General features: G+C 45.1%; 1 protein-coding gene across 1 annotated transcript in view; it reads right to left on the bottom strand.

Annotated features, from left to right (window-relative positions):
* Positions 1–26708, bottom strand: part of LOC137789477 (disintegrin and metalloproteinase domain-containing protein 12) — a 67268-nt gene that overhangs the window by 20005 nt on the left and 20555 nt on the right. The window contains exons 4-10 of the mRNA XM_068583107.1: positions 13937–14015; positions 10108–10184; positions 8792–8978; positions 4233–4298; positions 3644–3715; positions 2940–3109; positions 1772–1856 (exon numbers count right to left, since the gene is read on the bottom strand). Coding sequence (XP_068439208.1) covers positions 1772–1856; positions 2940–3109; positions 3644–3715; positions 4233–4298; positions 8792–8978; positions 10108–10184; positions 13937–14015 — 736 coding nt within the window. The remainder of the gene's footprint in view (positions 1–1771; positions 1857–2939; positions 3110–3643; positions 3716–4232; positions 4299–8791; positions 8979–10107; positions 10185–13936; positions 14016–26708) is intronic.

Genomic DNA, 26708 nt, shown 5'->3' with positions numbered 1-26708 from the left:
TCCCAACAGTACCCGCTGGAGAAACATTACTCAAAACAAGTGAGTGTAATTGCATATTGCCAAGATTAAACAAACAATGCTGTTGGTCGGATCTGTGCTTATCAGAGTGTTTCCTCCGCCCGACGTCGCGGCGCTCGAATGAGAACTGTAACGGCCGACTGCGGGGCCGTCACCTTCAGCTCGCTCGGCAAACTTTGACACAGCCGGATGTGTTGTCCCGCATCCATGCACACAAAGACATGGCCACACGCCTCAGAGGGGAAACCAGCAAAAAAAAAAAAAAAGGTTGAAAGACAGAGGAAAAACTCTCACAAGGACAGCGTGCAAATCCCACCGCCGGCAGAGAGAGCAGAAATTAAAAAAAATAAAAACAGACAGTGCGAAAATATGCACAGTGAAGACGAAGCTCCACCGACGGAGAGGAAGAGCTTTGCTGGGCCGAGGTGCCGCCGTTCCCTGCAAGGTGTGTAAAACATGAGCAAGCGACGAGGCCGGATAAATAATGCAGCGGCAGTCCGCTATCAGCTCTCCGTGGATGCTGTGGATGCTGTGCGTCAGAGCGCCGGGCCTCTGGAGTCTTCAGTCCCCGTGCATTATTCAGGAGCGCCGTGCAAGTCCAGCTCAGACTGATGAAGTGCTCTGCTGGGGGCTTTTGAGAGTAACGGTCATCAACTATCTGCACTCCCCCGCTGCGCAGCCCGGATTCATGCAAAGAAAACTCTCTGATTCGGTTTCCTGGGACAACGAAGACACATTCGCTGGCTAATGAGGCTGAAGTGCTCACGACACGCCACTGTCTGTGTCCTGTTTCGCCACGCCAATGAAATGAATGTAGCATTCGGTGGAGGGTGGAGGGTGGAGGGGGGGGGGGGGGGGGGGCAGGTCAATAGATCTACCAGATGGTTTGGGGATGGATGTGTACGATGTTACTGCCTAGAAACATAACAATGAGACCTATAGGGGATGTTGGCTAATGAGTTTAAAGGTACTGTGTAAACGGAGGGAGACAAGTGAGACAACGGGTCGTGATTTGCCCAGCAGAAGAGTCTGCGGTTGGAGGCTAATCCGTTTTGTCTCATACGTAGAGCTCTATCATAATGGCCACGTGCTGACTTTACCATCTGGGAGGACGAGAGTAAAGAACCATCTGGGGACTGGAGCTGTAAACCTTCCTAGCAGCCAGCCAGGCCTCAAGACAAACAGCCAATCAGGGACTTAGAGTATAAAATAATAGCATGGCTTGCTCTAATACGACATGACTGGAGCACATAGTATAGGGTTGCAGTTCTGTAATGGGTGATCATTTCCGGCGTGCCCTTACTTTTTCATTCAGGTGGGGATTTGCTGTACCCTTGAATTCTCTCATTGGTTGCACCTCATTAGGAAGTAGTGGTTTCCACCCGTGTAATCGATACACACTCTGATTTATCAGCACTAAGTGGAGGGTACTATGCATACCAGCTTGGCCTGTCTGGGCCCAAAAACTCGATGATGTGCGCGCCCTGAAGTTAATACAACTTAATATCAACTCCGGAATCCTTAGCTCAACTCTTACACAAGAGACTCGGGGGAGAAATATGAGAGTATTATGTCAGGCGGGAGGGAGGGGGAGAGTCAGGCGAGGAACGAGGGGCAGGAGGAAGGAAATTATAAAATAAATCCCGTCTCCTTTCTGAAAGTCAAAGACACACCATCTACGTCTTCGGTGCTCCTTCAGGATGGATTAAAGACATTTGAGCATGCGTCCATTCTGTGCCAAGGTTTTACATACCATGACAATCCCTCCCGACTGCTCTGCTGTGCACATGCTCATGATGGGTGCCATGCCGATGGTGGTGCCCTGGAAATAGACCCCACTAAGGGGGGAGAAAACAGAGGTCGTCACATCATTAGTCTCGCCGAGCAGGACCAATCTCCACAGCGCTGTGTCAGCGGCGAGGAAAGTTCTGGCTGCAGACATTGTCATATTGGTGTCGAGGAAAGAACACTTTGGATTGTTTGTATTTCTCTAAACCCGGTCCCAGTTGTCCTGCCCTTGCAAAATAGATATTGGAAAGGCGGGGGAGATATGCTGCGTGAGATACACAGCCAAGGGCAGACTTATACCCACCGTTTAAAGCCAGCGAGTCAGTCTGTCATCATCATCTGTCACTGTGAAAGTTGCCGGGAGAGTTGTTGGCAAATAGTGGCGCTGTAGAGCAACAAGTTGATATCTACAAAGGGTTGCAATGCAAATGTGTAGTGGATGCTCGTGTTTTTATTGCATGGCTAAGGTTGTTTATTTGTAGAACTATGTAACAAAGGGCTGGAGATGTTTCTTTGCTGATTGGCTGACGAGACCTGCACATTAAATCCTGTGTATGTGATATGTGTGCCCTTTGAGGGGAGCTCAAAAGAAGAATGACAACAACTCGAATACACTAAATGCTCCCAAACGACCTGTGTGTTTTCATCATGCAGAGCAGTGCCGGACACTCTTTGCGTCCTCCACTGTCCCAAATGCCAGAACCGAAATGGGAAAAAGGTCTTTTATGTACTCTGCCCCCTGAACATGGAATATGTTGCAGAATGTTTTAAAGCTTAAAGAACTGTTACTACTGACCGCTTTTAATTTAAAAAATGAAAGAAATAGAGGCAGGTTCCCTAAAATGTAAACGTTTCTTAAATTGACTGTTTTAACTTGTCTTGTTCTATGTTTTCTGTCTGTAACTATGTGTTGTTGTTTTTTTACGCTGCAGCCTGTCTTGCCCAGGTCTCCCCCTAAAAAGAAAGATTTTTAATCTAAATGGGACTTTCCTGGTGAAATAAAGGTTTAAATAAAAATAAAAAAACTTCAAAACATACTATAAAGACCACTCCAAAACAATTGTGTCATAAAATCAGGACTTTGAATGAACTCCACTATCACATGTGTGTGTGTGCTACAAAAGCAATTGAACCTGATCAGCTGGGCGTTGTCATGAGGCTTCTGGGGCAGCAGCTTGACCTTCCTCCAGTCCAGGAACTCATGTAAGGTGGTGAAGGGGTCCTGGGTGATGGGGCACTTATCCACATCACTCCATACCTCCAGGCCCACCAGGGCAACACGGATATTCAGAGCCCGGTAGAACTGGAAGTTGAAGGGAGGAGAGGGGGAGTAAAGAGGGAGACGTGATTTCAGGTTAAGAACTTATAATGTGTCTCCGTCGAAACACGGCTCATTCTAAGCTCACGAAAAGGCAACATTATGTAGTTTAAAGTGATTATACGCCAATTAAAAATTCGTCATGAATATTACATTCCACGTGTGCCAATAAATCCCGGCAGAATCCTACACACTGGTCCTTTAAAACAGAAATACTACACAAATACTTGCTTAAAAATGATGACTGGCTCTCAACACATCCTTTAAACATTAATCAACATATGACTTTCCGTATGAATAAATCATGCTTTGCAGCTTCTGTTTTATTAAACAGCCACCCACGGCACGTTTCATCACAGCGTGTCTTCACAAAATGTCTCAGTCGAGTTATGGAATTGATCATCCATTCATAATCCAATCAGCCTCCTCTCGCAAGTCGGTTAATTCTCAGCAGGCTCGTTGCGACCTCTAATAAATCACACGCCTACACCACATCCCCACTGTTGATTTGATTGTTACCTTGTCCACGTAATTGGCGATCTCCGCCAGCCGCTGCTTGACCTTCTCCATGTCCTTGCCTTGCTTCTGAAACTGAACAACACAAGCAAGTGGAATGAAGCGAGGAGAAAAATAGGTGAACAACCCACCGGAATATTTATTTTCATCAAAAGGCATTATTTGGGACAAATCAACACCGCGTCAGCTCTGGAAATGTTTTCACTGGGGCGTCGTGTTAATTCCACTGGCGCTTCCGCCGCGGTTTCTATCATCAAAGCGCTCCACGGCGGCGCTCCGGCTAAACAGATAACCTCAATCACCTCGTCTTATATCCAGCGTTTATCCACTTCCTTTGGCTCTGAAGCACATGACATTGACCTATATGTCTCATGTCAGGAAGAAACACTTTCTTCTCTTTGCCCTTTGAGATCTTAAGTGAGTTTTCAGATAACTCAGAGTGCACTTAACAGTATAATTCGGAGGTGGAGCCATCTTATCTGTGTCTCAAGGGGATTGAGGGGCTGCTAAGCATGTGACCTCTGAGCCCCTTTCCTGTGGGATACGGCGGCAGAGGGTGAAAAGGTCGAGGCGGTGTGATCTCTGTGCTCACCTCTCTGTTGTCGGCCACAATGATCAGCTCCACGTACTTCGTCGTGGTCTGGACGTGGCGTTTATGCTGCAAGGGAGTCGGGTGAAAGGGAGTGGACGGGGAATAGGTGGTGACGAGGCAGTGAGGGGCCGTAAAAAGTGAGAGGAAATAGAGGGTGGTAATGACAAAGTGATAAACCAAAGAGATGAAGAGAAATTGAGGAGGAGGGAGTTGAGAGAGAAAGAGAAGAAGAAGAAGGACATTAGGAGGATACACTTAACCGCAGCTTTCTTGAAAGGGCAGCCTAAATTTAGTCGGTTGCCACTCAATATGGCTTTTAACCTGAACTTCACTCGACACAAAAGGCAGGCAGAAGCGACATCAGCACAAAGCAATCGGCTTCACTTCAAGTCTGACCCACTAAGAGCTGCTAAGGTCACACGTACCTGCGATAACACTCTCACAGGGACCAGGATATTAACTAATAAATCACTGTTTTTGGACAATGCTGGCTGCAACGTTGGCAGTGCAAAGTATAAAACACTACCCTCTGCTTTCTTTCTAATATTCAAAGAGCATGTGATATGCTCAATGTTGATTTATGTGACAACTGCACAGGGACTCTATCAGCACACAAAGGGGCAAGTGAGCAAATGTCTAAAAAGAACTCAACACTCCAAAAAGAGTTTGAATTAGGAGTCAAAGATGTCGAGCAAAAAACAATGATACACATAACAGCCACATTAGCGGATCAGTGAGGCTGTAATCAAACGCTAATATGTTAGCAATGGCAAGCCAAACACGCTGATAGTTCAAATATTGTGTGTTTTACATGCCCCACCTGATTAAAGAGTGTTTGCATGCTCACATTTGCAAATTAGTACGAAATGCAAAGAACAGCTGAGGATGACGGAAATGCCATTTGTTTTTTACAGGCATGTGGTCATAAACCAAACATACTTGAGTTATGCATGTCTCAACCGACAGACAAACAGTCCGACACTACCATACAGCATGTCAATACATACATAAACAACAAAATTGTTCAAAAGTCGGAAACAACTGAAACAACGAATAGAGAAAATAGTCCAAAAGAGAAGCGATCCCAAACAGGACAAATACAACCTCTGGCCGTGGAGCAGATGCTAATCGCGTGCTGTGTGTGGGCCGCAACGCACTTGCACCACAAGAGTGTTGGTCTCACCTGCGCACACACAAGCCCACACACTCAGTCTTCGCACACACACACACACACACACACGCACACACACAGATCCTATACCATCCTGCGGCAAAGTGTTCTGCCTTCACACTATGGCCCACTTTCAACCTGAGCCTCTTTATCCGTGCTGGCCTGGCAGCCTGGATCCTCTCTGCTCTTATCGGCCTCCTCCATAGATAAGCCAGGATGGGCAAGTGTGCTCTCAATGCAGCCTATGGTGATTACCAAGTCTCTGGGAGGCCACAGGAAAGGAGACACACACGCGAGCACAATGTTCAATCGACTCGGCGAGGAAGAGCAGCCCCTGTTGCTCTATGAGTTAGAGGCGTAGATGCGAAGTTACGAGACACAGCATATTGTTTCTTTGTCGCTCTGATACTGAAACTACAACTGGGAAATGTAAAACACCGGGCGATGCATTCATTTCAGTTAAAGTGTATGAAAGAAGAAGAGGGAGACACTATTCATAGCATATTCATGTCAAATACTTCCAACAACCTCCAGACAAAATCCTCAATTTCACAGCAACGAGAACAACATATTCTTCCTCTTCTTCCCTCAGATCCTGTTTTACACACCACTTCTGCTTCAATATCAGAGGCTTTAGGTGAAGAAAGAGGCCAGCGGTCTTGTACAAAAAAATGGGGGAAGAGAATTGAAGAACAAAGAGCAGCTTACTGGCACTTCCAAACTATCGGCTCATTGTCTTCATTAGGCAAATGGAGCTGGCTCAGGTGTGGATGAAGATGGAAGCCGTATAATGGAGCTTTGTGATTCGATTATCTTCACCGCCCACAGTTTAGGCTGGCATCCAACGGTTCGCAGTTCTTTCAATCCATACGCATTAAAGTCCACTTCAGAAATGATCTTTTCTGCCCCAATATATTATTTTTGCCTCCGTGAAAGACAAGACACTCACAAAATGCCATTACATGTGTTCAGGTCTGACATCTTGAACGGCGAACGAGATTTGCAGGAACTCGTGTTGCTGTCGTGCGTTTCCTGTCGGCTCGCCATCATATCTCTCTCCCCTTCTCTGCCCCATCTGACTCCCATCATCCAGGGGCAGTCCGCCAACACGCAGCTTTATCTTTCGACCCTCGAGCAGGGCACATCGTGGCTTATCAAAGCGGCAGCAGTAAACCTCGGCGCCCTTGCGGAACACGCTGAGGTGAGCTTGCTTCTATGCCAACCAGACTTCATATTCTCGCTTTTTCTTGTGGTTCTTCACTATGCTACTAATGAGACAAATATCCATCACTATATTTTCTGTGGGATTACAGTGAAAGTTATGAAGAAAAATTGGATCATATATTTCTCCCCCCCCCCCCCCCTCTCTGTTTCTGTCTCTTAACACTGAAGACAAAGCTTGCCATTGAAGCCAGTGTTATAATCACCAGCAGGATTTTTTTTTTTTTTTTAAATGTAAAAACATCAGAAAATCCCCCATGACTGCATGAATATCTAGAAACGAACCCTGCGATAGGGCATGATGCTTTAGCCAGCATAGCCATATGTTTGGCCTGCATCCCCAGAACACACTCAATCTCAACATGCCCCTAATGAAATGATTAAACAATTGCTACAATACAAATCAGTTCAAAAGGAAATGGAAAGTCCCTCACATGTATGCTGCATCACAATTATGGAATGTGTGCTTAGCCTCCCTGGGACCTCGGACATCTGTTTCATCTTTTACACCCGCTATCTCTGTGTCTCTTTGTCTCGACCTGATAAATCCGCCTTGTTCATCCAGCCCTGCCATCTTTTACCAGTCAGATAGAGATCGCTGGAGTCTGTCATCTCCACTTATCAGGCCTCATCATCTTTAAAGCTCTATTCCCTTCTTGAAGATGGAGGCTCCCCGTGACCACGGCCCGTTGTGATGTATCCCTCAGCTCAGTGAGCTAGAAGAGAACGTGCAAGGTGGACTTTTTCAAAAAGCAATCTGTTTAATTCTTGATGGACGGGTCCTGCAGAAGGCATGATGTACCAGCCGGCGGTCGGATCTCGCTCTGGGAGCAAATGGTGTCACTTAACAGCCAATGCACTTTCCAAAGGCGTTTATCAAGCTCGGCTCTCCATACACTCCACATCACTAATGGCCACTGTTAGGTCAGATGGAAGAAAATGTGTGAATTATTCAACAAGTATTAGCTCCTAAAATATATAACAGGCCACTTACCAATATCTACATGGCAATCTACCTTGTTAAGGAGGGTTAAGGCGAGCAATATCTTCTGTGCAGGTGGAATCCAAATGCAAGCTGCAAAAAGAACGACTTTTTTTTCCTGACAGTGTTTGTGCGTCACATCCTTTTTAGAGCACAGTGTGATTTAAACATTTAAGTGGTGAACACAAGGAAAAGCAGAATCAAAAGGTGATTGAAAAATGGAGAAAAAAACATTCTGCACACTGTGTTGAGCATGGAGAAAAGGGAGGTCGGAAGCCCACATTTCTCCAAGCAATCTAAAAGTGAAAAAAACCCTGCATAATTCACAGGATTGAAATACTACAAATAATTGGATTACACCTGGTTTACTACATGGACAATCCACAGGAAGTAAACATCATTTCATCTCAAAGGAAGAGTATGCAAACTCCACACAAAATACCCTCCAGCTGTGTATAAAAGTTAGTGTGATGCGACAGTGCTACTCACTGCAGCATGCCACCTCACTAAATCTGTTTAAAGCAACTTTTAGGAAAACTGTCATATAGAACACACATATGCATACAATATGTTTAAAATAAACTTCATGCACTCGACGAATCTTTAAATGTTTTCAAGGAATCAGCACACCCCTGTTACTTATTTACCACAATGTCAAAGTACTACTTGACAAAGCTCGGGGTTTACCAACATAATTAGGACACTCTGAAACTGCATCATATTACATAAAGCGTCACGCTTAGTTTCATCTATACATGTAACTATGAGGCGTCATTAATGAATACGCAGGGTTCAGAAATATTGGGCATCAAGTTACCTACAGACTAGGTTTGTCTGTAGGAATGTCTTCCAGTAAAGGTTTTTAAACATCTTTTTCTTTATACTTTAATGTGCTTGAAGAAAATTTCTTCTGAAAAAGTGTTGATGTGTTCTCAAAATAAAGACAGATGTGGCATCCTTTGATGCATGTAAATTCCCCCCCCCCCCCCTTGTTATCCAGACTCTTAACTTAGTAATAAAAGCATAAAAATGCAACAACAAAAACACATTTTAAAAAGAGAGAAGAAGAAGAAGAAGAAGTGGGAGATCTTGAAGATAGATACTCTCTTTCAAATCACGGCGTGAGTACAGACAGTTTACTTGTGGGAGCTGCAGATAAAATGCAGACAGTTTAATGATCCTTACCCTTGTGCTGAAAGCCCTAAACGGACTGCTGTCGGCATGTTCAATGGGGTAGGATATGTTCAAATCGTGGCCACAGGTGCCAGAGGCAAAATTGAGGTGTTCTGCTGCGTAGATCCAGTGAGTCCCGTCGGAGTGATCAGCAGACGGTTCCAGTACGTAGGATTTGCCTTCAAGAGTGATGAAACCCCTGCAGAGAGAGAGGAACGGGGAGACGGGATGCCTGGTTTTATTCATTTTGTCAGAATTCAAACAGTGGAATTGCAAGGACACATAAAATATCTGCAGCGTGGGAAGAATATTAATCTGACCTGGCTGAAACAAAAGGGAGGCGGAGATGTGTGTGACATCCTAACATAACCACAAAAGGTGCTACATCATTGTGACGAGCGCACTAAAGAGCCTCCCGTCTCTTAGCCTTTCCATCGTTTCCTCCCTCTTAACCTTTCCCACGTATTTCTTTTCTAACAGTGGCCGCTGTGATTTAAAGCGAGTCTTAGATAAACTCACGATTCTCACGAGCCTCGCACAACACTCGCAACCCCATGAACTCACACTAAGCCCCTCCCCAAAAGAAGCCGGAGCGCTCGGCCAAACTCAAACCGAGAGCCCATCGTCTCGGTGAGCCAGGCAATGTGGAGCTGTCTGTCAAAAAGAGTCCCGGGGGCATCGCTCGTTGTGCAGACAGGTCGCAGACTTCAAAAGAAATAAATAAATATGAAGCACCAAGGGCAACAGCAAGGGCTTCACCATCAGCCGAATTGCTCCGCCGAGGGTGTGTAGACGTTTGGCTCGTTTGAGGAAGCATTCCTGATGGCGTCCAATAATATTACTGCCATCATTACTCCTGTTTGACATTTGCAAACGCTAAGAAATTCCGTACCTGTCTAAAGTGGTACAATTAGTCAAGTTCACTGCTTTTCAACAGTACATACACGGTGTCATCTCCACGTATCGATGTGTCAAATTGCATTACTTACTGCGATCCGTTGACGGGCCGTTCCTCAGAGTCGCACACTTCAGACGTACACTTGGCCTCGTGTTAGACCATAAGGATAATTCATGCTGATCGCAACCCGAATGTGACTTTCATAGCTCTGATGACCATTTTAATGGTTTTGATGACATTGCGCTCACCAAAATAACCGATCAGAGGGATTGTAAACCAGCCAACAATTTCGCCACATTACCCGAACCAATTTATTTTGGAGGTTAAGCTGAGCGCGAGCGCCAGCGATGGCTCTGCCGGTCACAATCACTTCAAAGAACACGCTGCAAGTATTTGCTTCGGGAAACGAAAAGGTGTCCGACGCACTTACTTGATACCAGCACAGGTACCGAGGCTGACGTCGGAGTTGGCGTGACCCTCCACCTCACCGTGGTAGTAGCAGTTGGCCTGTGGATGAAAGGATAATAATATTTTTTTTAAAAAGGTAAAAACAGGAGCGATGGGACCAGTGCGACGCTCAAAACATGTCTTTAAGTGTTAAGCGCAGCTCAACCACAAACGTCCCGGACTGATCGCTGTGAAATATACGAGTTCAATCTGTCTTTTGCAGAGTTAGCGGCAGCTATTCACGCTCATCGCCGCGGCTTGACGGCGTGCTGAAATCTGAGCGCGGCGCAGCATTCCCAGGTATATACCCGCTTCCACGGACCACCTGTCAAGCTGCAGCATTGAGCAACGAAAAACGAATTAAGCCCATGTTTATTGAACCAGGCCTGGCAGCGAGAGGGCGCGGAGGAAGCGTCTGGTTGAGAGTGAAAACAGCCCCTCTGCTATACTTAGACTCTCAGGTGAGGTCTAACCGAGCCACTCGCTGCCACCCTGCTCTGGAAAACAAGGAAATTTGAGTTTTCCACCCCTCTTGGACTGCCTCTAACAGAGCGCAGGCAGTAAATCTCAATGTCCGGCTTCCTCCGACTTCGAGAGGCTGCTGATTTTGGCATGATCGGTGACTTTCAGAGTTTTGTCCCAGGACTTTTTCACAATAATACGTGTATGATAATCAAACTAAAGTTGTCACTTTTGACACAAGCTAAACAGCATCCATGGTTAGTGTCTTTTAGTCTTACCTCACAAGTAAGGGTTTCCCTCCAAACTGGATCTAGTATTTAATCCACTCATTGAATCTTTAATAATCCCTTCAGATCGTATTTGGCGAAAAACCGTTGTGCAGCATATCAAACTAATTCTTTTGGAGACAAGGTTAAAATAATGGATTTAGCGATCTGAACCCAAAACCTACTGCCCCAAAAACACAACATCTTATTCAGAGGACATTCAAGAAGCCTTCGCCTGTCGGGCCACTTTCCATATCTCTACCTCGAGCTGTGCTGGAAGAGAAGTATCCATTATGGGCGAGGGAAAAAGGTGCAACGAAAGGACAGCACATTACATGAAATATGGAATCTTAGTGTAGCAAGGAGGAGCAGGGATGGATTTAGTGCACCGCGTTAATGCTACCACCTCATGTTTCTTTGATGAGATCATGACTGTGATGCATCGATATCGTGGATATGAATAGACTTTTTGTTTCGAAGGTTCCTGCAGAAAGAAATGAGAGAGGAAAGTGCTTACGTCTTCATATGGGATAAGAAAGATTAATATCTAATACCCAGATTATAGTGGGAGGCAACCCTGGGTGTGAACATTACATTGTTTATGCATTTATTATTCTAAGTTAACTCTTTAATAGCCATGCCGGTGATTCATATTCCCAGTAGATGGCTTTTGTTACAGCACATGGTGCTCGTTTATTGTGTTGTGTGTGGACGTTAGAGAGGAAGGGAGAGTACGTAAAACAGAAAGAGAGAACCGAGGGAGGGCGGGCCCGCGCTGAAGGCACTCCCAGCAGTACTTTGTCTTTGACACACAACTGAACCCTCCAGATCCCCTGCCCAGATCACTGTATCAGTCTCCTCCTGCCAGCAGGACAAATACATTAACTCGGGATAAGTCTCTGAAGATCTGTCCGTTTCCAGTTTTAAAAAAAAAAGAAGAAAAAACTCCCATGAAGAGCTGGCTGTGGTCATGAGAGAGGAATGAGAGGAGGGATGGAGGGCCAAAGGTTACTGGCTGTGATCCTTTGGTTTATGCATTCAAGTTTGATTCCACCAGTTCATGGAGCGCAGACTGATTTAATTCATTGTTTTAGGAAACAAGTATCCTACATATGCATTAAAGTGTGACGGTGTACTGCAGGGTTTTGTTTGTTTGTATGTGTGTTTTATTCAGTCAATCATTATAATACAATACAATATTATTCTATATAATATACAAAAACAGAAAGACTGGAAATGTATAGGTAAAATGCTTATATATTCCTATCCTAAAACAAATATTTATAATAATAACAATAATTTCAACTGTGTGATTCTTTTACCCTGTTCATACAAATAAATTGTTGTATTCTTAAATATTTAATTTGATAAAAAAAACAGTTTTAATTATGTATTATAAGCTGCTTGGAGCTGCTGTTTAAAGATTAACCGATCCTAATTTCCTCTCTAATATCTATTTTATATTGCTGTGTAAACGTCTCCTCAATCAACCCGATTTATTCCAAAAACTACATTTCATGAGATTGACCACTTCGTAATAAAGTTTGTCATTTTTACTGAATAGGGCTTGAATGCATCATAATATGCATCATAATATAATCGATGCCACCTCTGTGCACACTATCTGTTCGCTCTGATATTCAGCCAAGCAGGATTGATGCCTCCATTTGACGTCATTTTCATATTTTGGGCTGTTCATCAAACAAAACTGGCGAGATGAAAGCATGGTCTCTGGGAGATCGCGATTGTATGTTTCCCTAAATATTCTAAAGACTTCAATAAATAAATGAATCTTAATGAAAACCACCAGGTGCAGAGAAGCCCTAAAGCCACCGCTCAAGTCCTTTCACCACCGTTCGGCGTCTCAGAGTCCATCCTGCGCTGACCCGTCACGACGCCTGCGTTGTCTCTTTGCTTTGGAACGGCGGCAATTCAGAGGAGCGGAGCGCGCCCAGCCAATGATCAAGGAGAAAATATTGTTACATTCACTGCGTGGGCCGGCCATTATTGAATTATATTAATCTCCTCTTTTGTGAATTTCTGCATAAGTAGGCCAGGCGTTTTGTACTCGGAACTCACAGGATGTCTATTATTATGCTTTCCGGGTATCTGAACATAAATTAGACGTTTAATTGCTTTCCAAACCGTGGAGGATCAAATCACTGGAATCAGGCAAGCAGGTGGAGGCTTTGAAGCACACTGAACTGTTCCACGTGGCGCAGACACATCACACTCATTCAGTACAGTGTTCTTTCATTGTGGTCTTGCTGTTTCGAAGCAATAAAAAAGAAATCATTCAATAAAGGGATATTTATGGATCCATGGGAGATGTTTTCAAAGGCCCATTATATTTAAACGCAGAACATATTTTGCGCTGGAAAAAAAAATAATGAGGTTTTCGCAGAGGAGAAAAATGCATCACAACCCCGGAGTAAATCACAAGGAGACCAGACTCTAACCTTGCAAGGTTGATAGATAGATAGATAGATAGATAGATAGATAGATACATAGATGCATAGATGCATAGATGCATAGATAGATAGATACTTTATTTAATCCCCAAGACGGAATTTGTTTTGAAGTTTTGAAGTTTAAAAAAAATAATGTATTTATTTCTTGGAAAAAATGATTTATCATTTCAAATCATAATTTGAGAGACACAGATGTATTTTAGATTAAAAAAAAAGGGCAATCTCAATTGAACAAGTAAGGTTTGTGACAAAAGGTGCGGACTATTTGTCAGTGTGACTTCTAAATTGCACAAGTTTAATATTTTCCGTGTTGCAATCTGTTGTTGGAGTCTGAAATGTATCCATTATATTAAAAAAAAAGACTTCCCTAAAACTGAGTCCGCTCTCTGACCTGTGTCCGACTTTTATGTCATCAAGTATGAATCTGGATACAGGATTCTTTATGCGCAAGATGAACTCACTCCAGGAAGTTGAAAAGCGGGTCATGTGATGACATCAAACGAGAAGAGCCCGATGAATCAGAAGAACCCGAAAAAAAATAAGTATTCCACAGAAGCCCCACATTTCGGAGAGCTATAATACTATCAAAAGAGAAAATAAAAGGTTAACATACCGTGAAGTTGTGAGAGCCTGTGACCACCATTCCATCTTCCAGGTAATGGGTTTCTGTATAGTTACTTGCAAACAGCCCCCTAGAAAGAATAAACAAAGACAACAAACGCTCAGAAGTGACCCTAGAGGGGCTTCATCCTGAAAAATCAATCACAGTGTCTTAAGCCAGACTTGCATGAAAGATACACAGTGTGACGTGATTTAAAATGTAACCGTGCTTTCGAAGAGTCGAAAGTGAATTGAGCAGCTGCAGGCATCGTGAAAGAAGGCGGGTGTGACGTCTTCTATTAAGCCACTTTCACACCACACGCAGGCGGCATGAAGAAGCATTCAACATCAATCCAGACTCATTCTATGTGAAACGGTGGAGCAGTCATTAGCCTGCACGTTGCAGACAATGGCAAGTAATGAGCAGACGGACGTAACAGCATGATCTGCTTTTAAAAAAAGAAATTCAAAAAAGAGAATGGGGAGATTTTGTTGACAGGAAAACAATGAAGAAATCAACACTGTGAAGTGATTCCCTGAGGTGACCAAGTGAAGCGTTCACAGTTTATATCTAGAAAGCCCGGGAAATCAATACGGTGAAACTCGGCTGCAGGCACACAGAGGCATTTGGCTTCCTCCTTCCTATACGTAAGAATTGATGAAAGAGGAGGAGTACAAATTCCGCCGTCTCCAACGCGTCGGGCTGGAAAGGATCACGGCAATACCTCGTTAATGTGCCGCATGTAGAGCAAACTCAGGTTCGTTATCGCTGTTTCACAGTTATTGCTTTCCACCAGTCAAGTGAACCTGAAGAGTCTTTGAACAGTTCACCCTTTGTGCTCTAGCGCCAATGTGTAGATGTCAAGCCAACGCAAATGTGCCTCTCATACCGAGCTCTTGTCCGAAAAACTCCAAAAACTGGAATCTGGGATGAAGTTGCGTAGAGGGAACGAGGCATTCGTTGAGATGATGCTGTCGAGCGCTAACTCGTGGATGTGTTCAAGTATGTTTGCTCATATTGTATTCACTCTTTACTTGAGCAAACACTGGTCCTGGTATTTTCTGTTCTGTCATACGGAGGATGGACCATTGTTGCTAAGTGACCACGGAGTTGGTTTACTCGTCGTGTGACCGGAAAACAACAAGTAAGCTTGAAATTGTGTCCTGAATTAATTTGCCAAGCTGCTGTTTCCACAGTGAAGGATCAACCCTCGATACTGTGTTCCCAGAGGGGATTCATTCATGGCGGTCTTACTCACAATTGTTCCGCTACTTGTCATGTTTTGACGAAACTATGAGTGCTCATACTGAACTGAACAGATGGCATATCAGGGAATTATGCTCCAACCATCATGTCGTAGAGCTGGGTTACCAATGGAGTCCATTGCAATGGTTTTATATCCAAGTGTACAGCTGCTATAGGGGGTTAGTTTGTGAGTTGATTCTTGATAAACCTCGTAACCCCGGAACTAATTCTGACCTGTCAATGCAAGATACATCTTTACTGTCACAGCCCCAATACAAAGATGGCTGCCCTTCACGACGCTTTCAGAGGTTGCTGAACACTCACGGAGGGAAGGACACTCTCAGGAGTATAAATAAGACAGTCCACACATTGTGTATAGAGCGAGTGCATGTACAGTATTACACCACAGGACACCAGCAGATGCCTGGCGTGTGCTAATCCACAGCAGAGGAACAAACCTCAGCAGGCAGCTGGATTCTCTTACTGACCTCACCGCTGACAACCCAGCTGGGAGTGTCAGCTGTAACAACCTGGAGAGAGGGGGGGGGGGGTTATTTTGTTTGGGAGCTGTCAGCATGAGACACAATGCTTCCCCGCCCTCTACTGCGCTGCAGAGCCAAAGAGCTGGTAATAATCATCGGATCAAAGCGAGGCCAAAGAGTAGAGAAAGCCAAATAAAATGATCTGTTTCCACAGTCTTAATTAGGTCCGCGCTCTCGGTCGGATGGACGCGCAACCTCCACATCTGCCCAGAATAGATAGTTCAGTGTGGTGATTGTGTATGTGCCTGACACTCTGGGAGAGTGTGGGTATCAAATAACCAATGTGTTTGCAACATGGAACCAAGAAACCACACATTAGTGGGTCTGCAACATGGAACCAAGAAACCACACCTTGATGTGTCTGCAACATGGAGACGGAAAAAAAAAAACCCTTGCCGTGTCCAAGGCAAACACGTGACTGATCGAGTCATCAATGGATATATTTTACGACCAGTCTTTGGTTGGTATTGGTAACCTTTATGTTCTTCCTTAGCAGTCCACTGAAATTGCATTTGACTCTTGTCATAAGCATTCCTCGGCTGATAACTCATTTGGTTAGCAGTTTCATAGCATCGGTCATAACAGGTGCCAAGAGTGGCGTGTTTCCTGGAAACAGCAGTTAACTCTCACGCATAAAGAGGAAAGTATGTCCCCCATGGCGTTCACTCAAAGTGGATTAGGAAGGAATCCTTTAATGCTCAGTGTGAACAGAAGGGAAAAGTTATTCCAATGCTCATATGGACACCTGGCTATTGTTCAAAGAAAGACTTGAACATGTGGCACGGTAAAACACCCAATCGGAGTTGCAAGCTGCACTACACACATGTCAGAACACGCCATGCAGCGGTGATATTTGCATCGTGGAGTCTCCGAAGAGCAGAAACACAGACACACCACACGTAAAACCAAGACCATATTTCTAATTCCACAAGTAACCCACCCTGCATTGCAGCAGCACAATGTCTATCAATCAGGGGAAGGTTAATGAGACATTGGGGAAAGGAGAGGACAGGGGGGGGTCAGGCCCACCCCCTATTTAAAATGTATTACCCACGGGACGAGCCTCCAGCAGGGCTCCATCTGACTGACAGGGAGTCCGCTTTGAGGAGAGGTGCCAAGAGGCAACAAGACAGTGACACATTTTTGCTGTTAACGGTACAGAAACTGTGCCGAGTGCAGGCAGCCTGACACCCAAACAACCACACAAAAACCACAATGACAGCAAGTGTGACACAACAGGAGGTATAAATCTCTGAGATTTGTGCTCCAGCTGCGTAAAGTCATCCAACTTTGAAAGATACATATTTGGGAAGTTCGCTGCATCTCCGAGACACACACAATACCTATAATTACAGTCGTGTTTATGTCTTGTCATGCTGTCTTCCAGGCTGAAAAGGACAAACTAACTTTTTTGAAAGGAAATGCATTAGGTTGGAGGAAAGAGTCAGATTTGCCTGTCAGGAGATTTGACAATGCAGACAGAAAGACAATGAAGTCACTTCAAGCTAATCCTGAATGCCAGCTCCTTAAATGCCACCTCGGTTCTTTCCCGCATTAAATTTTCATATTGTTTCTGTTGTATCTTTGTTCAACATTGTCAGCCTCTTCTCTGTGTCTTTGTACAGGGAAATAACACCGGGATTTAGCAACACCTCATCTAATTGGAATATATTCACACACAGAAACACATTTTGAGGCTTACTATTCAAACACTGTTGAGAACGTTCTGATTGAGAAAACACAACTGCGCCGACCTCGGACACAAATTCCATTATTCTCTTACTTGTGGCCTTGATTGCTCGTGTTGGTTCTGCTTTTATGTTAGTAGCTAATGCTGCTGTGTGTGACATATGTTAATTGTAACACGCTTGATAAATTGCAGTTACCGCCTCATCAATCAGCAGCGAATGGGAGGTCTGGAGCGTAGGTTAGTGCTGCATACGACCTCGAAAGAAAGGTCCTTCGCGGCATACCAACAGTGTTTTATGCTAATGCCATAGCAGTCTCCCCTTAATGGGGACAAACATTTGTGCGCCTCGTCATCTGCGTCTCGTACTGAGGGGCTTGTGATGTGATTATTGCGATGACATAACGCCGAAGCGTACAGACACACTGAGGGCTGAGCCTGAAGTCACGTATGGGCTGTAAAAGACACATTCTCAGAGGGGCGAGGGCGGTTTATACGGCTCGGGACACTTTTAAACAAATCTCAGGGGAACAACAAAACGTTGAATTGATTATGTGACGGGCCAGGAGGAGAAGGGAAAAACTTCACGGTGAGCAAAAACAGCTTACCTTTGCTGTAGGAATCACGGATCTGTTCTATTTGCCGGAATATAAAGTAGCATATTTTTCAGTCAGTAGTCACAAAAGGGTTTTCAACTTCACGCTCTGCAGGACTCTCCCTTTTCTCTTGATAAGGTATCCAACCAGGCTATATAACTGAGCAAAGAAAAGGTTTGCGCTTACAGTGACGATAAGGGAAGTGTTTTAAGTACATTAACTTCCTTTTATGGGGCACAAAAAAGTGAATTTCCTTAATTGACGCGCTACGACCACTACATTGACGCCACGGCCTTCATTACCACTGTAGGAATACAAGTTGGATCAATGTGCAGTGATTTTCCCAGTCTCCGATATGTCTCATTAGATTCAGACAACCTAATCAGGGACTTCTGGACAAATCCTGCAGTTAACTGTGATAAATGAGAAGCTGGGCATTCGGCCTCTGGAGGGCAAGTCGCTCTCTAGCACTTGTAAGCTCTGCTGTCAGGCTCTGTCAATACAAACATTTAGAGCGGATGACTTCATCATCGAAGATATACGTTTATTGGGCAACCTAATCTAGGCGCTCCAATTAGCACGCCGCATTGAAACGGAGAGCCCTGTGTGGCAATGTGGTAGTAATAATGCCCCTTTGCTTTTATATGGCAAGTGGCAGGAACCCAGCTCTGTATGGAAAAAGAAGGAGCATGTGCATGCAAACCTACAACAGTGCAACACCCCCCCCCCCCCCCGTTACCCCTCCACAGGCCCAAAAAAACCTTGTCTCAGTCTTAGTAACATTATTTTTCCAGGCGCAAGGGAAGAGGGCCAGTCTTCCTGGCTGTGATCTGTCTGACATCAGGCAGTGTTGCAGGCCAGTGCCAAGTAGAGCAGAGCAGCAGAATTCCCCCTGCTTACCCTGCGCTCAATGCAACTCCCAGTCTTCACGAAGCATGTCATGAACAGAGCCGTTAGAGCGTGCCAGCCAATGATTTCTGCTCGAGCAGGAGGGAGGAAGGAGGGGACGGGCGGCAGGGAAGAGCAGAAAAAGTCCAAAACAGACGGTTTTGACTGCATTCATACAAGCAGCCATGTTCGGTAGCGAGCTAACTCGCAGCTCGGTGGCGCTTCTGGCTCCGAGACCGACGCGGCAAAACAAAAACAAAAAAAGCAGAGAATTGGGCCGAGAAAAGCCAACCGTGTCGCAAATGAAAGCTTCTCATATTTGTTGTGCACGGAGAGCGAGCAGGTTGGCCCTCGTCTCGGTTTTCATCTTATCGTAGCGGCCCCGTGATGATTCTTAACACCTGCGTGGCGTCCCGCGCGGTGGTTAATTGGTCAGTGCGATGGTCAAACTGAATCGCCATCAGTAGCAGTGACACGCAATTATTGCGGTGACTGTCACCTAAAGAGATTGATGTGGTTACGCCCAGGCATGCTCCGTGAAATCAATAAAGTGTCATCTCTGTGCCATGTCTCCGTGATGGATGACTCCACAGGATCCCAATTACAGAGGCGGGATGATGAATACCACCGCAACAATGGAGAAGATAATTGGAGTGAGGACAGAATGGCAACACCAATCTTTGATTAGGTGCGAGGATAATGATGCAGTATTTACTGAGCTCCATAGGTATGCTGGTTATAAAAAAAAGGAAGGAAAAAAGACATTATATATAGTGTTTCAATTTCTTCAAGTGCTAAAAGTAGACCCGAGTTAGTCCACCAATCAAAAGGTCAACTGTCGTATAGTTTGAAATAAAACCGATATGTACAGAGTAACATCTTTACATTTGGATCATCACCACTCCAACTACGCGGCCAAAAAGGCTGAGTGTGGACATAAAAGTAAGACGCTGCTATCAGTGGACCGAGACGGAGAGAAAGCCCCGAGGAAATAGAGACGTGCTGTTAGCAACCCCACGTCTCCATGAATACAAATCTCGAGCCTGCTCGCGCCAGAAAAACAACAGCAATCGCTTGTTTGTTGTCAGACGGGTTCATGTTTATGCTCTCCCGTCACGTGAGCGCTTGCGATTGTGAGAATAATGACTCCCTAAGCAGGAAAGGTGGAAGTGGCGTGCTCGTGCCGTACCACCACAAAAGCTCAGAGGCAGGAGGTGAGAGTGGATCACGACCACAACCACAATCTCAACCCAGCATACTCACTTCGCTTTGACTGAACGACACCAGCCACAGTCGTAGTACACCAGCAAATGCTCGGTTTTTTAAAGGCCCATATGTGTCATGTAGGTATAATAATGTGTTTTCTTTCTGCTGGCCCTCCACACAGTTTGCATCTGGTGTCACATGCTGCCGCCTCGCCACACTACGGGAACATTTTGACTCTTGCTGCACCACAGTGCGGTCGGTGTGAAGTGACACATCGGCCAGCCATTCCAGTCTGGAAAGCAACGATGAAAACTTCATGAAATGATAATAAAAAAAAAGCCACGTTTGTTTAACTTCTTCCGAGTTTTTTTTTTTCCATCTTGTCTCAGCATTTGGCCATGTTGTAAGAGTCACTGCAACTTAACTGCAAACAGTCTCAAACATGATAGCCACAGGCGAGCTGCAACTTTGAGTCAGATGTTCTCCCACGTAATTGTCCGTTCCCGGTGTTGTTTCTTTGCCTGTTGTCACTTGTTGACATGTCAAACTAAATCGCACAGCTCTCATGTCAAATGTGACGAATTGTGTCTATGAAGAACCCGGCAAATCATCCCCTGCTCATCCATGGTTTGCAGCGAGCAAACTATCTTTCACTTCCTCTAAAAAGACATTAATATCACTTTATTGCTCATGATGTCACGGTCCCTGAGGGCGAGGGAAAAGTAATCACATGTGACTTATCAAAGGCGGTTGACTAAATGCTCCACTTCAGGGCAAGTGGAATACGACGCTGACGTCTTTTCCGATGCTCGCAATTAGACAAGTGATAACAATTAAAATCGAAATTGCAGGAAAACAAATAAAAGCTCCGAAAACTTGGCAGTTTGTCGTCGGCGGATGGGTTTTTTTCTTCTCTTTTTTTTTACGTCTTCGTGGAACGGGCCTGTGACATTGCTATCTGAAACTAATTATGCCTGGTGCCAAAGCAGCAGTCTCTCAAACGGCCTTTGTTGCTGTGGATCACTGGAGGGGAGATCCTTCATCCTGCTTTCTGCTCCTATCTGCCCCCGGGGCTCCTGCCGCTCCGTGGCAGAGAAGCGAGCCTGCGCTCCGCCTCTTCATCTCCCGCAGGACGAGCGCCGGTTGTGTGTCGGCGTGCGGGGGTGTGGGAGAGAGAGAGCGTGACCCTGCTTGTGTGCAGGAATCACCGAATGTGCCGGTAGCTCGGGCTTGATTTGGGCTTGAACGAGGGCCGTGTGCTCCACACACACACATCAGGCTCATGGCGGATAAATCATGCAACACATTCTTTTCTTTCAACACCATCAGCGAACGACAACACTCCCCGCTTGATTCCCACAACTACTTATTCAACCCTCAGTTCATCCTGGATAGGAAAATCGGGAAGGCATTAGAGAGAACTGTAACGCTTTCCTCAAGAATTTCGCAAAGTCTGGAACAAAAGGCCAGTTAACCCAAATTACAAATAGCGAACAATTCATACTTGAACTACTTTCTAGCAAAGTAACAGTCTCGAAAGAACTATTGGCTGTGAGGTCTTTGAGTAATGAGGACACAGGAAGAGACGCTGACTCGCAATGTTTTTTTTCTTCCCACAATATCGTTGGCCCCACAAACCCCTGTTAAATTGGGTCGGAGACCGAAATCACTGAGATAGATCCCTCCTTTTTGATATTAATGTCTTCTAGCCTGTAGCAAAATCAGGAAATATTGAAAGCCGGCAGATGGAAGATGACAAAATTGAATCCATATTGCTCCGTGTTGAGACATTCCAAGTGGAAACAACACGCTTTGCGCGCATCCTCTGAGCAATTAATTGCCTCGTATCGTCTCCGTCTGATCATTCAGTGGATAAAGCCCGAGAACGGCAGGACGTGCCGAGGAAGGGGTGAACGCAAAGTCATTTTCAGGACGGGTCACGCTAATGCAAACAGCTTTGAGCTTTACCATTGATTCCAATGGTTTGCGAAGAAACTGGCCCGAGGCCCGAAGCTCGCGCATCTGTATTCATCGCAACCTCACGCTTGAACTAATGAGCGACGAGGGAACTTCAAACAATCAAGCCCATCATTCTTTTCACAAGGTAAATGCACACACGGAAAAAAAAAAAACAACACTTCAATTAATTAAATCTGTCTGTACTTGTGCGCCCTCCCCGCCTCTTTTCCTGCCCCTCTCCCCCACATGGCTGCCCTCGGAGAAATCAAACAATTAAGGGCTGAATACAAATGTTCTCTCCTTCCCTTCGTGTCTTTCACCTCTCTGATTGTGTCAGTGAGGGAGATGTCCGCCCTCGTTCTAGTAAAAAGCCTGCTTTTTAAGTATTATGTGGGTTTGGTTATGCACCCTGACCCCGCGTTCTTTCAGGAGATGATTGACAGGAGGAGACGGCTACGAGATTAAAGTTGGAGGAGACAGAACCAAAACAACTTAATAATTTAGAGAGAACTGAACTTCAGTGAGAGGTCGGAATGATCACGCTTTTGCAACAGGTGTGGTCTGTGCTAAGAATTAAATGTGCTGTTAATGAAGTAACACAATAAGTCTTTCAACCCCCGAGCATTTGTACATTTCTATTCGCAATTTGTGTGATGTGAACGACACAAGATTCTGCGATGTCATGCGTCTTTAAATCAGCTCTCACCATAATTCCCTCCCATTGTTTTTGAAGTTGGTGATTCATTTCCCAACAACGCACAAGTGGCTCATCGATCATCCGTGCTCCATTGATCCCGCGGAGGACGATGCTCCTGTTGTTCAGCCGATGCTCCAAGGAAGTGGAACATTATTGGCGTTCTCCAAGAGTTTGTTGGTGAGCGCCGCGTCATACATCAGAGCGTGCAGATGGGGCCCACAGATGGGGCTCGTACATTTTCACGTCGTCGATGACCCATCGGGCGTAAAGATTAGGGGACTGTGGTTGATTACCGTCCACATCCATAAATTGATTTTCATCTGCATTTCGAACAAAGTCCATTGCCGAAGCAAGAGTCGTGATTGTAGAAACTCTCAGGCCATGAATCCCAAACCCCTTTGAACATTTTGACCAAACACCTAAACAAAGAGACATTTCGCAACTGTTCTTCACTGGTCATGTTTGTATCATCCCGTCGACTATTCGATTGCATTCTGTGTGAATAGTGCGTCCCAAAATGAAGGTCCGAATGCTGCACGCCGTCTCCACACTGCTCATCTGGGGAAATACTAAATCCACTGACCCTATCGGCATTTGTAGTGGTGGATCGTTAAAGCCAGAGCTCGACATTTTGTTGAACATGCTTATTTGCTTTCTTGCTGCGCGTCGGATGAGAAGATCGATATCACTCCCGCGGATGAAAGTAATACAGATCTTCTCATCTAACTCTCGTCAAGAAAGCAAATACATGTATTTCCCAAAACTCCCATCAGGAGAAATCCAGAGGACTCGGTGGACCACAGGCTTTACTCCAGCCGATTAAACACACGCCGTGTTTTTGCGAGGACGACTGATAGCTTTTCTCTCATCTTGTGTGTCAACAAATGCAGTTCTCCTGCCTTACCCTCCCGTGAATTTACAACCCGCCCGTGAACCCCCTTCGGCTCGGAAACTCAGCGGAGGACTTTTTAAAAAAGGCGTCTGTGTCATGTGACCCGGGCCTCGGTTCCACGGGTTCCCCTGCACCCCGAAGCACTCCACAGCCCCTTTATCAAACCTTGGCAGCTCCTATTGTTGTTGGCAGCTCCGGCCTCTCCCCAGTGCTGGAGGGATTAGGTGAGAGTGAGTGAGGAGGAACACGCCGAGCCAACCAAAGGAGACCCTGCCGTGTCCCATACCCCGACAGGGAATTATTAGAAGTTGCTGACGGCAGGAAAATATGTGAAGAGAGAGCGAGAGGGAAATGGAGGCAGGTAGACAGAGGAGAAGGAGGACTACTTTCACACCTCATCTGACAAAGCCCAAACCCCAGAAACCTCCGATCCAGTCATCACACTTCCTCCCTCTGCCTCCATCTCCTCCCTGTGTGTCCATCTCTCAGCATCGCGGGGCCTCTGAAACAGAACCTTAATGGCGAGCGAGATGGGAAACCTTAAAGCGTCTGCTTTCTGCATGACGTGGAGACGGGGGAAGACGCCGCGCTCCAGGTCCCAGACTCTCTCCTCGCACCGTTTCCTTTCATCACAAAGCTAAATTTAGTGATGAAAGAGGCATCTGAACTCCAACTCCTACACAGGGTTCCCATCGGATTTCCAGTTTTAAATGAGTCAAAAAAGCAGGGACACAAAAAGGAACAAATGAAGAGGTTCATCAGCGGAGATGCTACCTTTTAGGGCGAGAAGGCAACAGCGGCTGCAGCTGCAGCTTTTTGCTGCGGTCGTCAGCTGGAGCGGATGCTCTCTTTGCTTTCCATCCAGCTTTCATTTCTCACAAGGACAGTGCTCTGCGTGAGCATGTTTAGGGAAAATAAAAAAACTCCTGGATCAGCTGAAAGAGACCGGCTTCCTTCAGCCAAAATCTGACCGTCTGACTGATGACCACGCGTGGCTTCTTTCGCTCAGTCAGTGACCCCGGCACACAGGGAGTGCTGGTCACAGGAAGGTCAGTGGAGTGTGAGAACGGACAGAACAGGATGGAGGATAAGTAGAGAGAGCGTTCCCTCCCGGCTTAACTGACACTGTAACTCCGGCAGATCTATTTGTCTGTCTGTCAGAGGGAGGATGGAAGCCAGGACTGTGAGCCGGCGCTGATTATCTTTATGGTCAGCAGCCACAGAGGTCAAAAACTTTGGCTGCTTTTGTTTATTCCCTTTGGCACCCCGAAGCCTTGAGAAAATGAGATTCCACTACAATTTATGGAGAACGTTTGCCTAAATAGGTGGAAGGGAGAGATGGCGAGCCAGCGAACAAGACAGAAAGACAAACAATCTAATGGAAAGGAAGATAAAGATGGAAGGCCTTGGAAGATGGATGCTTTGACTATCTTTGGTTCTCCAAAATAAAATCCTCAAGAACCTCAAAGAAGGGCACATTTTCTGGCATTTCATCTTGAAATAATTTGTCTTGCACGTCTGTAACTGTTTATTGAATACAAAACAATGTATTTGAGCATTCAAGCCAGAATTAAACAGACATGCTCTTCTTTCATTGCTGCATTACATGAATAATAACACTTCATATGTACAGCACATTTTACGCAGAGATGCAGCCAAGCGGACTCAATAGAACAAGATCAGACAGACAGGAACAATACAAATAGCAATAAGTGAGAGAAAACAAAGAAAGAAAAACAGTTTTATGAACAATATAATCGCTAAAGCTATCCAAATTAAAAGCTCATTCAAAAAGGGAGTAGTTTAGGGACATAGAAACAGAGGTTTTTAATTATTTTTCTGCTTATTTCCCTCATGTCCTCATACAAGAGATATGACAATTTCGCTGGCATTCTGGGAAGAGACAGCCTGGTTACAGGTTCCCAGTCGCCAAGATCGACTGTTGCTGCCAAAGAACAGTGAAAAATCCACTGGCCATGAAAATCACACTACTTTTTCATTTCAAAAACAAAATACTTACAGAGAGAACATCCTCGGTGAACATGAGGAAGTACTTTTGTGAAATGTTACATTGCTCATTTATCTGTCGGATGAAAACGTAATTAAAAAGACAAATCTTCAAAAGTGGGAGCGGGAAAGCCAATATTCACACGATTTAAAGCTTTCATTTTGTGTGATGCAACCAGCCAATAGATTACAACATGGGACGGCTTTTGACACCTGCAGTAGAGTTGCGGTGTGAGATTCTTTTAAGATGAACATATTTTATAGGGTTTGGAGAGAGACAAAACACTAAATATAGTTCCGTGAACTTTGTGTGTGGTTGAGTAAAGCCACAGCGCAACGAAACAGTACTTTCCCTGTCTGGTATAGAGGAATAACAGCAGACATGGATAAAACATGGAATGCTTTATCAAGGAATTTTTTCTCAACACATTCGCAAGATGAATGAAAAATAAAGGAAATAATATGTGCTTAACTCGATCAGCCGTCTGGAATAAATGTTCTTGCGTCAGGAGCCTTGCCTCGCGCTCAAAGGAGTTACATAAAATCTCTCGAAATGAAATCCGTGGCCTCGTCTACTTTAAACATCTGCTCTGTTCAAAACTTTCATAATACAATCTCATCTTAAAAGACACTGGCATTCACCGCGACAATAAAATGGGTCATCGTTCAGCCTTTGAATTGTTACTTTCAACACCCAAATCTTGCACACCGGGTTCCTCGTGCTGCAGGAAAGAGGCTCTTAGAAGATGACTCACATGAAAATGGCGTCTTTCTAAGGCCTCTGACAGGTGCATCGGAGCCTAATGGTGCTAAAGATGCAAGATTGGATCCCAGGTGTGGAAACAAAACTCACTCCCCCCCTTCCTTAACAGATATCATCTTCATCATCATCACCCAAATGTATTGTGTAAGCGTCAAACGTGTGCACAATAACCCGGCCGAACCGCAAAGCACAAAGTGGACATCTTTATCTTTCGGGCTCTCCGTTGAGCTCTTTGGTGATGGCTCGTCCCCCCAGAGAGAAACTGCTGATTACGGCAGGTTTTACTTGGCTGTGTTCGTTGC

The sequence above is a fragment of the Clinocottus analis genome, unplaced genomic scaffold (assembly GCF_023055335.1).
Source record: "Clinocottus analis isolate CAN_PGR_092001 unplaced genomic scaffold, fCliAna1.0.p SCAF_19, whole genome shotgun sequence".
Classification (NCBI taxonomy): domain Eukaryota; kingdom Metazoa; phylum Chordata; class Actinopteri; order Perciformes; family Cottidae; genus Clinocottus; species Clinocottus analis.
The sequence above is the reverse complement of the archived record's forward strand: the minus strand, read 5'-3'. Positions and strand labels throughout refer to the sequence as shown.